The sequence below is a fragment of the Eleutherodactylus coqui genome, chromosome 4 (genome assembly GCF_035609145.1).
Source record: "Eleutherodactylus coqui strain aEleCoq1 chromosome 4, aEleCoq1.hap1, whole genome shotgun sequence".
In the NCBI taxonomy this organism is placed as follows: domain Eukaryota; kingdom Metazoa; phylum Chordata; class Amphibia; order Anura; family Eleutherodactylidae; genus Eleutherodactylus; species Eleutherodactylus coqui.
The window spans coordinates 87,146,396-87,163,108 of NC_089840.1; the positions used below are offsets into that span (position 1 = coordinate 87,146,396).

Consider the following 16,713-nt stretch of genomic DNA (forward strand, 5'->3'; position numbering starts at 1 on the left):
CAGCTGATCAGGGAGCTGTGTGGAAGCCGTCTTCATGAAAATTGTTCTTATTTATGATTATCCATAAAATAAATTGAATCTCTGGCTGGCTGCTTTATGAAAAATCACCTAACCATCTCTCATCATACCTTGAATTACACTTTTCAGTATTTAGGCTCCACTCCCGGCTTTTAACTTAGAAACATTGATGCAAATTGCCAAACAAAATACTACCCTGTAAAAGTCGTCTTAAAGGGCTTACCCAGGGATAAAATCCTGGTGGTGCTAGATGATCTCTGTCAGCAGCGGGTAATAGCACTGGACCAAGTACAAAAGTCCAGCACTTGGTCAGTGAACAATATAAAACCAAAGCTTGAAATAAAAGTATGATTTTATATTTTTCTCTGGGCCGAGTGCTGGACTTTTGTACTTGGAATTTTGAGTGAAGGCAGGAGCTATATGTATGGTGTAAGAACTTCTCCACAGCCCATTCCAGGGAGTGGAGTAGCATAATCTGCATTGTGTGGTGTGACCATTCTGCTTATGGAAGTAGCCGCGGCCACAACCATCACCACGCGGTGGAGTGACGCAGCTGAGACTGGTCTGGGCACAAGTGAACTTGCTATTCTCCTGTGGACTGCTGTAAATTTGAAGGACCAACTGCTACTGAATCAAGCATTATACAGATTGTTGCTGAAACTGATGCTATGAGCCAAAAGCTGGTCTTCGAAGGTTTTCCCGAGGGCTACTGCGAGTACCTATTACCGAGAGCTTTGTACAAAGTGTAACACGCTCAGAGAAAAAGGACAATGTCGGCAGCTGAGAGCTTGGAAACCGCTGATGACCTATATCCAAAAAGTGGTTACCGGTATCAATCATAAGTGCACTATTTTTCCTGATTCTGTTAGGTACAAAATCCATTGACAGGGGGGGGTCTTGGACTTTACCGGAAAGAGTTCATGCTACCAAACAATGTTAAATATGACGTCATCTTTAGTGCATGGCCTTGCATAGTTAGTTAATTGTGTTGTCTGAGTGTTTTTTTTGTTAAAACCCCGCATCCATGCAGTAAAATAACTATTTGGCATATACTCCCATTTTTATCCTCCCTATGGAGAGCAATGTACCAGTCAAGGCTTCCGATCGCTTACTGAACGTGTTCTGTTGTTTGGTTCGAAGAAATGTTGGTTGAAGGATTAAACCAAAGTAAGTCATAAACACGCATGTTTGAGTGAAGGCTTCTGTGTATGTGTGTGCAAAAACTGCAGACAAGGATGTATTAAGCATGCATAGTTAACCGGCTTTCACAACATGGGCAGAAAGACACTTGATGCAGAATCCCAGCAACTTTTAGTTTAAGGCCTTATGCACACAGCATGAGTGGATTCCACATGCCAATTTCCCTCACGGATGACCTGGAAGCCATTGCGTAAATGCTTGCAGGAGATCGCGGATTCATTGGTTTTTCTGCACGGATGCACAGCGAATCATCCACGCAGTAAAAATCGCAAACACAATGGAAAAGTTGCCCAACCCTCTGGACAAACCCTTTTCTAGTAAAGGCAAATGCCCAGATGCCATTTTCCAGTCCTTTTCTGCTGTGGAGAGAGCTTCTGCTTTTCACCATGCCTTTTACTAGACTGAGAAATCAAGCGCTGCAGTCAGGGCTGGTTTACACCAGCTTTTTGGGGGAACAGCAACCAATGAGGGAGGAAGAGCCCAGAAGGAAGAAGCAGAGGTGCGAGTACCTGAAACTATAGTTAACGCTCTGTGTGTAGATTGAGTGGAACTATTGAGAAGTGAGTTGCTAAATTGTAACCCAATCAAGCGGGTATGAAAAAGTCACCAGTTGACATGTGCCTTGCTTCTTACACTTTAGAGAAATCAACATTCAATGTCTAAACCGCTAATTGTGAAGAAATGTACAGTGAATGGTATTTATTTTCCAGTAAAAATTATTTATTACAGTATTGAATTACCTCTTCCTCCGCCTGACACCACTGCGCCATCACATCACCAATTACACTGAGCAGAAAAGGGTTCAGCAGCACAGGAAAACAAGTAGTGCTAGTCCAGAAAAACCTTGATCCAAAGGTCCCCGCCATGTGTAGGAGAAAGACATTAGCTTGGGAAAAGCTCCAATGTTGAGCTGAAATGTAGCATGGGTGTTATAAAGGACCATTATTTGGAGTGCTGCCGTGTCTTTCTTTTCTTCTACATATATTACAATAGTTTTAAACAAAATGTTGTGCCCTGGATAACCCCTTTAACAGTAGCTGGCTGTTTGGAGATATTACAGGAAATGTATCACTGGCTGTGAACCAGAATTGTGGTGGAAAAAGGCGTTAATTTTAGTGCATGCCTGTTTCACACAAACATTTGCTACATTTCTTCCCTTCTGTGGTAGCAATTTTCTGAAAAGTGGGCAGAACTTAGTGGAAGGGTGTGGCCTCTTTCAGAAAAAGCCAAAAGCTTGCATGTAATTATGGTACAAATATGTGCCATCGACTAGATAGATTTGCCACTCTTTCATTCTGACATATCCTGGGTCTGGCTGTAAGACTACTATTGTGTTTCCCCGATAGTAAGACCTACCCCGATAATAAGCCCTACCCTAATTTTGGAAAGTGGGTGGGGATGTTGAAATATAAGCCCTCACCCAAAAATAAGCCCTAGCTACACTAGATAAAAAAACAGCAGTACTCACCTAGCCAGCGGCATCCTGGTCCCTCACATTGATCTCCGGCACTTTGGTAGGCTGCTGTGTCCTCCGCGCTGACAGCACTCTATTCTGGGGGCGGGGGTTTGAATACCCCGCATCCAGCTGCCGAGTGCTGTGATTGGATCACGAGCACTGCTGGGTCAGCCAATCAGAGCCAGCGCTCGATCATTCACAGCCATTCAGTGAATGACATAACTGAATGGCTGTGATTGGTTCATCGAGCGCCAACTCTGATTGGCTGAGCCAGCAGCTCTCATGTTCCAATCACAGCACTCACCTGCTAGAGCTGGGGTATTCAAAGCCCCATTAGTTACCAGGAAGAGAGTGCTGTGTCAATGCTGAGGACCTGGCAGCCTGCCACAGACCAGTGCGAGGGACCGGGATGCCGTTGGTTAGGTGAATATAAGACACCCACCCGAAAATAAGATACTGTGCCTCTTTTGGGGCAAAAATTAATATAAGACATTGTCCTTTTTCAGGGAAACACGGTAGCTGCAGCAGGACCCTCTCCCTCTGCTCTGTCTAATAGGGCACAAAGATTGTGAAGCCCGGCCTCCTTGGCCGAGCTCTGAGCCTGAGCTGTTCAGTAGCCCAAAATGTTTACATGCCCCTGTATTGTGCAGAAACATAAAAAAATCCTACAGATCAACAAACAAGGGGGGCAAGATTATTTCCAGTTTACTGTAATCATGTGTTATATAGGCTTAGTATCCCATTCCATGCAGAATAGTGGATGGGATCTGCTCATACTCCGCATGTTAAAAGGTGACCCCTCTAATCTAATGCTTACTCCCTGCCAAACAAAATTGATCCGTGATTTTGAAACATACGTGAAAATGCATTATAGGGAGGTCACCGATATAGTCCAGTAACTTTGGCTGGATAACCGTTAAAATTGCACTAATTCTGCCAGGCAATGATGGAAGTAAGGGCTTCCAGCCATGTATAATGTCTATTTAGTTCTCTGCACTATGACTCATCCTTAACAGGATACAAGCCAAGGAGCAGTTTTACAAAGTACATTTTATGTATATTACGAGTTACTTAGTGCACATCATTGCAAATCTGGCTATAAAAGGATGACAGAAGGAGGGAAATGTTCAGGGCCTCAGCTTCCCTAGTTATGTTCTGAGCGAGCGAGATGAGAGAGACCACTAAATGCTCCAAGTAATGACTGTGTGTATAGCAAGCATTTCTTCGTATACACAGAACATCATTAGAATAATAGTCAGACTATAAATGAATGCTGGATTCATTATTATCTCAGTAATTTCTTAGTTCACTTCTTGGTGTCCAGCTTGGGTGCCATTCATAATTATGTATACATATTAAGGATTACTGAGCGACCACTAAACCTAGACTTTAAAATGCATCTGTATTACAGCTAGCTGCCCTTACCATCCTGTGACCGTAAACTTTGGCTATGTTCACATCTTTATTGGGGCTTCCACTAGCATGACCTTCACATGATGGGTCCCGTTGGGAACTGAAGGATCCTACTAACGTACAATGGAGTCCATTGTTCTGATAACAATAATAGCTTTTGTAGGAGTGCAGTATCAGAATGACCTGCAGAGGGTGCTAAACAGACATTTTGATACCTGGAAAAGGGGAATAAAAAAGGTTAACAGTGGAGATGAGCGAGCACGCTCGGATATGTCAGTTACTCGAGCGAGCCTCGCTCTTCTCGAGTAACTGCATTCTTGTCCGAGCATGCTCGGGGGGCCGGCGGGGAGCGGGGGGCGGCGAGTGAGAGAGATCTTACTGGCCCTGCCCCCACATGATCCTCGTATTGGTACATGCTTACTGTCGTTCTGGCACTGGACGCCAACAATTGCACATCTCTGTCTGTGTATGGTGCATTAGTTGTCAGGGAGGTGTTGCAGCCCGGTCAGCCAGTCAACATTAGTCTTTGCACATTTATTCCAGCTCATCCTCTGGCACGGTGATGCTTAGTCTTTTGGTCTAGTCTGTGTAGAATTACGTCTGAAGGTATTCCTGGTCTCGTCCTGGACTTCTGTCTCAAGACTGCTGTCTGAAGGTGTTCTTGTCTCTGTCTTTCCCTGCCTGACCTGAGTCTCCAGTTAAGCTAAGCTTGCTACACATTTAACTTTAATACCTGTGAAGCTGTTTAACACCTTGCTACCCTGAGTTTTTGTAGTCATTCATATATTATAGTGTCATCTGTCATTTGCACAACTCTGTCATCCTAAGGAAAGTTGGGGTTGCCCCTGATTCCCGACAAGGGGTCGCCTTCATCAGGGTAGGTACTCCGCTGTTAGGCAGGGATTTCTCATGTCTGTGGTTTAGGCTAGACTCGCAGCATGTTGGCGCATATTACGTGCTTATACACCAAGCTAGTGCGTGGCGATTGGTTGCACGCAACAGGCACACAATGTCATTGCGTATTTGCTATGCGCCACCTCGCCCGCAGCACACTGTGAATCACGGCCTTCTGAGCCTGGCTTTACTAGTATTTGACCTTTTTGTTTACTTGATTATTGTTTTATTTGATTATGTAATGGAGATTACTCATCCGATATGTCTCAACAAAACAGGTGCTAATTCTAAAAGCCTTTCAGCTGCCTATTTCATGGGTTCTGGGCATTGATGTAAATTAAAAACTCCTTCAGGGATTGAATTTTGACATAAAGTATTTGAATGTAGTTCTATAAAGTAGAGACTGAAATCAATGTCAAGTGGATCTAACTGGGGCTTTAAATGGTTACTAACTTTTCAAACTACTTGTGCTTATATAATAACCCGTGTGATAACTAGCAAAATTTTAATTTAATTACCTAAAATTACATTTTTGTGCGGAAAAACACTCCAAAGTGCTGTCCACTAGGGTCTCCCTTCCTTCTAACTTACTGACCAACGCCTGCTGCTAAGTGTGTTAGTGGAGACAGGCCTTTGGCACACTAGGGAGTGGAGGAGAGGGATGAGTAATCATACTTATTGAAGTTTATTAGAGGAAAGGGGAAGGAGAAGGGAGCAACACTCACACACAGACGTCCTATAGGAGCTAATAGTGAGTTATCTGCTGCTACCCTACTTATTCACAACTGCACTGTTCAGTCCTGCTGTACACTATTCTACATGATGAGGTTATGTTTGTGTATTACAGACACTAGAAACCAGAATCGACAGTTCTGTGTCCAGTATATGGAATGCAACACAGCAACCAGGCTTCTCCAACCAGTCCAGAAAAAATTGAGAATCACAGGTGTAGGCTGCAGAGGGGGAAATAGGGAAAAATACAGGATACAAGTAATACATTGATCAGAAATAGGGTTATTCCTTTATGCATAAACACAGCAGCTTATTCTGATAAGTCAGCTGAAAACTTAGATATGCTTTAAGATTGAAGGCCAAGCTGCACAGGGTGTCACATGGTTCTTACAAAACATAGCAAGAATTAAAAAGTATGAACCCAGCTTTTGAGAATCTAGATTCATTTGTTACACTGCAGTAAAGCAAAAATAGCCATTAGCCTGAATAAAATTCACTCGTCATTGGCTACCTAGTCCAAGTCATGTTCAGAAAATACTTTTTGGCATTCTATACAATGCATGCAGTACATAAATTTAAAAATGGGATTCATCGCCAAACCACTGAATAGAACCTTCAATGCTTAATAGACTCCTTGTTGTGTATGTAAGATCCACCCTACATCAGTTTTTTGTCTTATGATTAGGGATAGATCAGCTGTAAACATTCATTTCCATACCAGTAGACTTCTTGGTTGTTGGAACACATGATAATCTTATGACCATAATCTAAGATTCACCGCAATCTAAGATTTAGGGCATTTAATTGAAGTAAACAGTGACAGATTTTCATGGCGTCCTAATTAGGGATGAATGAATCACACCACTGAATCATTGTGCAATTATAGTAAATATGTCTTTTCATTGCAGTTTAATTTTACATGTAGATGATATTCATCCTAATGGTGAGCGTAATGAGACAAAATCTGAGATTTCTGTTTTAACAAGAATCATGTTTTCACAAACAACCCAAAATAATTGGGACCCCAAGGAGACTTCTGGGTAGAAATCCGAATGTTTACTCCAAGGATCCGCTCATTGTTCTAGCAATACAAGAGTAACAGCTGAAAACTCTACATGGACTCCAGGTTCCCATTTCAGTTCAGTTTTGTTTTTCTTTCCTTCAGTTTTAAATATCAGATATGTAAGGATTGTTCTGCTCACTGGGAACACCTGGCAAGTTTTTCAGTTGGCTGTGCCGTTCCTGCACTGGGTTAGCAATGGGGGATATTATGCTGGCTGTCATCCAACAGTTAAATCAGTTTCTAGATAAAGTAGCTGCCCAGGCTTGTACTTCTTGCTTTCCAGCACAATGGAGCCTATCAAGCACATTGTGTAGTCTGGCAAAATGGAATTTGAGTATTTTCTGAATTTATGCTCAAAATTCCTTTTACAAAAACAACATTCCTTCTTGTTTCTGACTTCATAACATTCTTCTGCACATCCCCCATGAAGACAACTTGCTTAAAATGACATTCTACCTTTGGGCACTCTTAAGTCTTTCAATGGAGCATAAAGTTCAACAGCATTTTTGGAAAATATTTGCATTACAAACACATCTTCTCTTTCATCTGACAGCACTTTTGGATGTCTACTCCATACCCAACAGTTAGCTGTTGTTTCTGCCACCAGCAACGGCGGTGATTGACGTTAGCTCCGATCACATCTGTTAACTATTAAGATGCTGCAGTCAAAGGTGTCTTTGCGTCTAAGCATTCCCCTCTAAGCCATCCATTGATTTCCATCTTCATCATTCCGGAGTGCCGATGACTTAGCATGGCAGCCTGGGGTCTTGTGAAAGCTCCCAGGGCTGGCATGCGTGGAGACCTATTATGCTCTGCCAGTGGTACTAAAAAGTATTGTATTTTGCAAAACTGAAGTATCACAGTATATAATACGAGCAATAAAGTCATCACAAGTTCAGTTCCACTACGGTAACTATAAAAATGTAGAAAATGGTTCAATAAAGTTTTAAAAAAATATTTAAAAAAATTCTAAATATATTAAATGTTCAAAAAAACAAACAAGAAAACCCCCTTTCCCATGTTGTGCAATTGCAAAATCTAAGCACAAAAAAAAAAATCATAATTGGTATTGCCATGTTTGCAAATGTCATAACTGTTAATATATTTATCCTGCACAGACAGTGAATGTTGTAAGAAAAGAAAATACCGAAGAACTGCTGGGTTGTTTTATGTTACTCCATTTCCTCCAAAAAATGAATAAAAAGTGATCAAAAAGATGTATTTACCAAAAATGGAACGGAGAAAAACTACAGCTTGCCCTGCAAAAAACAACTCCCTACACAACTCATTCAGTGAAAAAATACACTTCTGTTTGAAAAGTTTTATAAAGTAGTAAAACATAAAAAAAAAATATGTGAATTTGTTATTGCCATGATCATACTAACCTGCACAATAAAATGCATATTTAATTTGTACTGCATCAGGAACACCGTAAAAAAATGGTGCAGTTGCATTTTTTCAATTCACACCCATTAAAAATTATTTTTTTTAGACTATTACATGGTGCATTACATAGCACAGTTAAAACATACAACTCATCCCATTCTCCCCCCTCCTTCAAAAAGAGCCCTTATGTAGTATTTTTGATGGATATATAAAAAATTTATACCTCTTGAAAGATGGGGGTGAAGAAGCATAAAGTCTAAAATCTGTGGTCTCGAGGAGTTTAATGTATACAATTACCCATGAGCTTCTTCTTTTTTTCATTCTGCAAATTAAGTATTTAGTAAGTTCAAATAGTAAAAGACAATCTAAAATAAAAAAAATAGCTGAATGTCAGAAAAAATGGTTTCCATTTTATCAGTCATATGCTATATTCATGTAGCAAGCAAGGGCAGGAGGGCTTGTGTCACAACAGCTAATGTCTCCCCACTCCAATCCGACTGCACTACAGTGAAATTGAAATGGTGGGGACTTGATGTTATATGCTGGCCTCTGTTCCTGGGATAGGTGTTGTGGTGTAGTATAGTGCAGGTCCTCCAGTGGGAAGAAGCCCTAGGAGTTAGGAAGGGATTAACAGCTAACCTAACTTTTATTGAAGCTTTAGAGGTAAAGAGGGTGACTGAGTGCCCATACAGGTCATTTCCACACATTCTGGCTCAGAGTTGGTGACTGGAGATACCGTTGTCTCTACACAAAAATTCCCATGCCGCTTATCCAGCTTTCTCACTGGGGCCCTTGTAAGAATACTTCAGCATTATATCTGGCACCTATCTCCTTCCTCGGATTTAGGGGTGAGGATGTATATAGCTTTCCCTTAACCAGCTGTGTGCACTTCTTGCTACAACTAGTGTGCCCTCCGAACCTGAAAGTTCTGGAACTGAATTGTAGTATTTATAAACTTTTGGGTCCTCCCAGCACCATAGAGCCAAATTATACTTAGTGACAAGTCTGGGTCACTACATTCACAAGCATGGTGAACAAAGATAAAGACTGATGTACACCTGCCAAAAACCCTTTTATTGTCATACAGGTCATAGATCATTGCCCTAAAGGCCAGCAGCACACAAAGCTATCAGATTAATGTTTTATGATTATGATGAGTGTGTGTGAACCCTTCGCCCAGGAGAGCCACAAATTGGGGACCACTGAATTATTAGTCCATGTGCATCTCTGCAAAGATATCACAGTACATTTCCACCAATACATAGCACATTCTGCCGTTATGTTCTTTTCTGTCTCCTGACTGTAAGTTTCCATATGGCAGAAAATCTATAAAGTACTATATTTGGCAGTACTATTGTTGGCTTATCAAAACAGGAAAGTGAATTTCTTTATGACTGGACGTTTCAATGATAATATGTGAAGTCGTAATTCATAATCCGACAGCTCTGTTTCATCATGACCATCTGTTGGAAAACCAAGCCTAATTTTTCTAAAAATTTACTTGATTGATTCTGAATAGCATTTACTGAAAAACCGTAAAATTTAATGAGAACCTGCAGTTACTCGACCCATTCAGGGTAATTAAAGGTAACCACAATTGGTTTGGTCGAGATATATATAATAATGCATACTTGATATTGTAGACGTCCAGTAACAAACTGATAGCTAATCCTGATGCTATCAGACTCTTTTGCCGGTGGAAACACTTTATAAGGTTTTGCTCTCTCTGCAGGGAAAATTAAGTATTTTCACAATGCTCATTGAAATCAGTCGGCATCCATCGATTTCACTAGACACCAACAGTCCTCTAGAGCAAAGGCATTCTTGATACTACGTCTCTGGCTAACAGAAGAGGAATCGGAGTAAGGACCTTGCTCTAATATCTCACTATGAGGAAGAAAATTGTTGGCAACCCCTTTAACGGTCAACCTCTGTAATTTAGAATACTTAGATTAATGGAAAAAAATGTGCAACATGACTTATTTTACTCATGTAGCTTTGTATTGGTATAGCGCTAAACTATTTTTGAAGTCATCAGAAGGGTATTCTGCATTATCTTGTTTACCAAATTCAGTACCATACTTGAATATAAACCCAATGGCAAAATGGACAGTTAATACATTTTGTGTTCCTCTCCCATAGATAAAAGCATCATGCCATCATTTGGAGACAAGGAACTGTGAAGATTCTCCCCCATACATTCATTCTGCCATGTTTTATGGCTGTCATCATAAGCTGTGTTTGTCTTCATGAAGATTCCTAATCTTGGTAATGTGATGAATAAATTTGAGGTCCTTGGAGTTGTAGGTGAAGGTAAGTTTTAGAACTTCTTTACAAATTAAAGTATCATAAATGATGAAACCTGCAAAAAATAAAAATGTTGTTAATAGAAACCGATCTGTTATGTTCACCTTTAAAATAGTTGTTATTTTCACTAGGTTGTTAATGAGACCCGATATAAACTAATATGTAAACTTCTGAAATCTACTTCAAGCACATTTTATGGGTTCTATGTTAACATTCAGACTCAAAACTCAATTACATTTAGACAAGAGGAGATATTAAGGCTTAGTTTTCCAACATCATGAAATGGACTATAGAGTCCAGTAGAGGTAATTTACCACATAGGGATCCAAGTTTCTGTGAAACATGAAAAGCTCTACTAGTTCTCCTAGGGACGTGTCAAAAGCTAATGTCTGGTGGGAAATCGTGTTTCCTCGGAATTTCTACCACTTTTCTTGGCTGCTTATGTTTTTTCTCTATTTTCGGCAATACTAATGTCAACATTTGTTTTGGCTGCCAGGGTTTTCATATGCGCTACAATTTCAAACTTTTTCTAGTTCTTTTAAGATCTTCATAAGTACTACGAGCTGAATTTTTTTTCTTACGGTTGCAAAACCACCATCCTTTATTTCCTGCCCTTTGACCACCACAAGACACAACACCACAAGAAATAAGACTTAAAAGCCAAGATATAGTACTTTGTATCACAACATTATAAACCATGGTCCATCAAAATCATTAGTCATTCCTGATATAGTCTTGAATATGGTTGTAATTGCTTAAAATCCAGGCTTTGTAATCTCGGCTAGAAATACACAACAAATGCACATTAGGCCGGGCTCACATGAGCGTGTCAGTATTGCATATTCCATGCATGGGATACGCTGTACCAATCTCCCACAGGTGGCCATGTTACCACTCACACGTAATTGCGCGAAATACGCACCCAAGAAAAATCACTGTATATTCTTTCTTGGTGCGTATTATGTACGCATACATGCCAAGATAGTATACGGCACACTGCAAGATACGCTCATGACCTCATTGTGTATTTTTTATACATTTGGCAATAGTTTAAACACCCTGAATATGAATAAACTGTAAATAATAGTATTTAGAGTTTAGTGTTTAAAGGAGTTGTCCAGACATGGTCTGCTGCCCAATTAGACATCGGGGGTGGAGAGACACCACTGTATGTTGGATAGAACGGTTACCAAGATAACCGTCCAATTCTCAGCTATTTTCATGCATTGACCTGTGAAATCGTTCACAATACTCGCCGAACATCAATGGTTGCCTTGGCAACTGTGTAGTCCAGCGTACAGTGGTTTCTCTTCACACCTGATGTAAGATCGAGCGGCAGAGTATGTCTGGGCAACCCCTTTTATAGCTTGCATAAGAAGAAGATGGAGATATTGGAAAAAGTCTTTTTAACACAGTTGATTTTAATATCCGTGTTTGCAACTGACTTTATATGGACGACACATAGACCCTTCTTTACAGTCAATAGGACTATACAGACATTAGTTTTTTTTACATGGACTGTAAAAAAAAATGGCATGCCCTATTGTGGTCCAGCGAAGAGTCAATGGGCGTGCAAAAAAAAAAAAAACAGAACACACACGGAGGACTTCCTTTTCACTGGTCATTGCTAAGCAATTCTAGAAGAAATACTGGCACCTTCCTTTTTTATTTGTGTATGAGAAAAAATAAAGCGGATGACACATGAATCACACACAGACTTAAAGAACCGACACACAGAATGCATACGAATGTCACATGTGCAAACACACATATTGATTTCTAGAAGTTTTGTTGAAACAATAGTAACTCTTGAAGACACACGCAACAAAAAAAACAAAGCACTTCCAACAAATAAATTAAATGTGAAGGTGCACTTTAAGCCATGGCTGCAACAAATACAGTAGCAGAAGCACACACTTCAGCATTTATACACTTTTAATACCTGACTAGAATTGCACAAGGTTCTTAGCACACATTTTGATCAAAACATGTGAGCCCATCCTGCTTTCTCATTCATTTGGAGGTTTGTGAACCAAAGGGAGGTGTGTTTTAAAGTTAGGAACCCATCCAATAAGGTTTGTCTGAACGTAGTGGATGGGCCCACATATTTTGATCAAAATATACACTAAGAAACTCGTGCAATTCTATTGAAATGTTAAGTGCTGAAGTGTCTGTTCCTCTTACTATATTTGTCACAGCCATGGCTGACATGCACCCTCACATTTAATTTATTTGTTGGAAGTGCTGACTTTTGTCTTAAAGAGTTACTTTTTCAACAAAACTTCCAGAAATCAATAATACAAGTGAAGAATAGAAACTTATATGTTGTTACAGAAAAATGCCTCTTCTGAGCTACTTTTCCCCCTTGCCTCCTGCATTGATCATTCATTTTCAGTTCACTGCACAAATCTATTTTAAGACAGACGGATGAGACAGATTTTTCGCTACCATCAAAAGTAATGGAACCCATGATGGAAGCTTTTATTCTCTATGTGATCAGAGTCTTATTGTTTTTTTTTTGTTTGTTTTTTGAATTGCACCAATTCAGGGTGTGTAGGGGCTAGATTGTTTGACAAGCGGAATGGTAGTTGGCTATTTATTCATGCTTTTTCCAGGAAGAAAATCAGTGGAACAGCACGGCATGCAAGTTTTTACTAAGACAGACCTCTCAAGAGGGATGACAGTTTCTCTTTGAGCTGCACATTATGAGGATTATGTTATTGGAGTAGATCATGCATTCTGGTGATACAAAACACATGGAGTAGTTATCTTGATTTTGGCAGAATTAAAGGGATTTACCAATCTTTAAAAATTGTGTGCAAATGGTTTACATCCAGATTAGTCACTTATTGATGTGCTGTCTGTTGCCGAGATGCTTCAGTACTATATAGTCTCAGATGCATGACCATGCTCCTGGTCTTTATTACCTGCTTGTGGAACATACAAACCCAAAACATATGGTTATCTTGGAGGTCACACATCACATGCCTCTTATCTCCACAACTCCCTGTCTCTGGAGAGATTGTGTTTCACATGCTGGGCAACAGATAATGCAAAGTCAGTGATCAAAAGAATAGCAGAGCAGACAAGGAGTGATTAGAACCATACCCTACAGCTTATAATAGAGTGGTATGCAGACAGCTGCAAATAGAGGCAATGTCTATTGGCCCTTTTATCTGGGCAGAGAACCTCATGATTCTTGTTTGCCCAACGGAACGAGCTGATGACATCACCACCAGCTCGTTTGTGCTTGGGCAGCCCGTTTAGACTGTATGATTCTCATTATTATGTAAAGCAATATTTATATGGCACGATCAGTGCCCAACCCAGCACTGGTTTTTATGCCAGCCGAAATTGAACGATGAGCAAGAACCTCACAATTCTCGCTCGTCGTTCAGTCATAGGCTCTTGTTTAAACTGACCGATAATTGTTTAGTTTTGTTCATTTGAACGATTATCTGAATTATATTGGTCTGTGTAAATGGGGCATAAGAGAGGGGAGAGATATCATGAGAGCAATAACCCTTCACATTGGTAATCCCACTGACAACAAAACCTGGTGTCAACAGACAACTGTGCTGTAAAGAGCAAGGCAAGATAATGAAAAAGAAAAACAGTTACTTCTGTTCTATGATGGGATCATCTAGGGAGCATTGAGACACATGGAGGTACTTTTCTGTATTTTTATAAGCTCAGAAAAGCCCTGTAAGCAGTTATATACACAAACGGCTTATCTGGTTCTCTCTCTTTATCTTTAGGTGCTTATGGCGTGGTGCTTAAATGTCGACACAAGGTAAGAACAATTGCAAAGATTTCCAGTAACATTTTTCTCTACATATTAATGGAAACTGAGTAAAAAAACAAGTTTTTTTGTGCAATTTTTCTTTAAGAAATTTGTGAGTTATTTGTAGCATTCATTTAAGTTATAACAACTATGTAGATTTAAAGTGTTACTGTGCTCTCATGTGTCAGGAAGGTATTGTTTCTCCTTAAGGAGAGGACCTAGAAGGTGTGAGGAGGCTTATAAGGCCATCCATGCTCCTCTGGGAAATATGCAAATAAGGAAGAGGGAACAATACCTCTATAGCACCACCTCTTGGAAGGCAGCAGTCCTGCCATATAAAATGACTGGAATTATAAACCAAGCCAGAATACCATAGACAGACAGGTGTATCAGGGTTTTTGCCCTTCATCAGTGTGCATCTTCCCTATTTGGCTATGTCCCAGAGGAGCATGGATTGCCTTGTCACTCACCTTCTAGGTGCTCTCCTTAAGGAGAAACTATATTCTTCCTGACTTACATCTATAGGCCTCTTACTAGCCAAGCCAGAAACCTGATGAGGGGCAAATACCCGAAACAGCTACCTGTTTCCCAGTCATTGTTATAAGACTTGTCTAAAAAGTCTGACATTGACTTGCAGGAAAGCTGCCTTCTAATAGAGGACGCTGCAGAGGTATTGTTCCATCGTTCTTATGTGCTCCCGTGGACAGGTGTTCACTTGAATAGCTATAGTACATTACAGTATATGCACTTACTAAGCTTGAAATCTATATACGTGTTCACCCTTGGTTTTCTCTTTAATGGTCTATTAACTTTTTTGACCTTCTTGACCTTGACATGAACTACATCCGTATTATATAGTGTCGCCTCCTATCCGCAGCTCCCATCTTCAGCTTTGTAGAGGGGAATGTTCAGAGTTGTACACTAAGTTTCAATTTACGCACAACCGTTTTGTCCAGGGGTTCTATGTGAATCAACAAAAGCGTCATTCAGACAGAACCATAAACTTTCAGTAATCAAACAGAGACCAAAGGTGCAAATTTTGTTTTCCATTTGATCAGGTTTACATTAATTTCCACAATTTTTGATAGTTGACTCCCCAATCTGTCCAGTAAAAATGGCAGAAAGAACAAAGAATGGGTCAGTGTCCAAAGTGGTGTCTGTTCGATTAATGAAACTCTATGGTTCCGTCTAAATGAAGTTTTCGGAAAGTTTTGACTACCACATCACTCCTTGTGGAAATAAACTTAATTGTGATTGGAAGGATTAAACCATCTTTGATGCACACAGTTAAATAGTTGCTAAAGATAACACTTCTGCTCTGGTTATGATGGGCCTTTAAACTGGTGTCATCATGCACTTCAACATCGGCATGGGCCTATTTTCCATCTGATTACTGTCTGTGTATTCCACGGAGAACACATGGATCCATAATGACCAAGTAGGGTATTCACACAATGAAAACAATTACTGCATGTCGTATTCTCACCCGTTTTCACAGATGAGAGTAGGGCATGCAGTGTATGAGTCTCCAAGAAAGTTGGACAACACAAACGGCATCTGTGTGTTGTCCGATTCTTTTTGTGCCTAATTCTTGTGCCTGAGCCTTAAGATATCCCGAGTATCTCGTAATTTGATGTATTCTCGCGAGGGTATGCTTTCACTATGTGAAGGTGACAGGCGCACTTTTTAGAATATTTGTAGCAATGTAGGGCTTGTCAAGGTATTTTTTACATATCAGGAAGTCAATGCTAATGTAACCTTTTCTGAGTGAAGATTGATGTCTACATAGGCTGAAAATCAGTCATATCTCGGCAACCAAATGGAAAAGTCATACAGAAATTCAATCAGAGCTTTCTGCTACTCCTATTATGTTCACCTTGAAAGGAAATCTAAAATACGAACTGCATAGAGAGGATTGCATTTCCATCCAAGTGCCAGTTTATTTATTTATCCCCTGTATTTTAATAAAATATTGAATGCATTGTATTTTTTCTATAAGTATGGTCCCCATTGGGATGCAGATAGCTAGCAGTTAATACTAATCTACAACAGTTTTTAGTCAGTGTCTAACAACCTAAAAAAGGCAGATTTCACATGTGTAGTTTTTGATGTAGTTTTGGGACAAACTACAACCTAGTTAGAAATGCTCTCTAATCTCTGTAGGATGCTTCTGGATATACGGTAATACTCTATCCTACCATAGGTATTTGAGCCCCTATCAGTAGAACGGATCATATCTTATTAGTAAGTCACATGTCCTAAAATATGCTACATAAGATTCCGCCCCTTGTAGGTGTCAGCCATAGTTTGTGATGGGAGCTTCACGCTATTGGATATATGGGTTATGCCGTTGCTCACAAGCCGTCCATCACGAAGCATAACGCAACCGTCTATGATGGTGCAAGGAGCGTCGTCATTGGATAATTGAGTAATGGAAGAACGTTCTACAAAGTGACGAAT

At 40.1% G+C, this 16,713-nt stretch overlaps 1 protein-coding gene across 7 annotated transcripts in view; it reads left to right on the forward strand.

The window, feature by feature from the left end:
- Window positions 1–16,713, forward strand: part of CDKL5 (cyclin dependent kinase like 5) — a 289,528-nt gene that overhangs the window by 117,837 nt on the left and 154,978 nt on the right. For all 7 annotated transcript variants that reach the window (XM_066599824.1, XM_066599823.1, XM_066599831.1 and 4 more), the window contains 2 exons: window positions 10,305–10,475; window positions 14,228–14,262. In XM_066599824.1, the coding sequence (XP_066455921.1) occupies window positions 10,412–10,475; window positions 14,228–14,262 (99 nt within the window). In that variant the 5' untranslated portion in view covers window positions 10,305–10,411. The remainder of the gene's footprint in view (window positions 1–10,304; window positions 10,476–14,227; window positions 14,263–16,713) is intronic.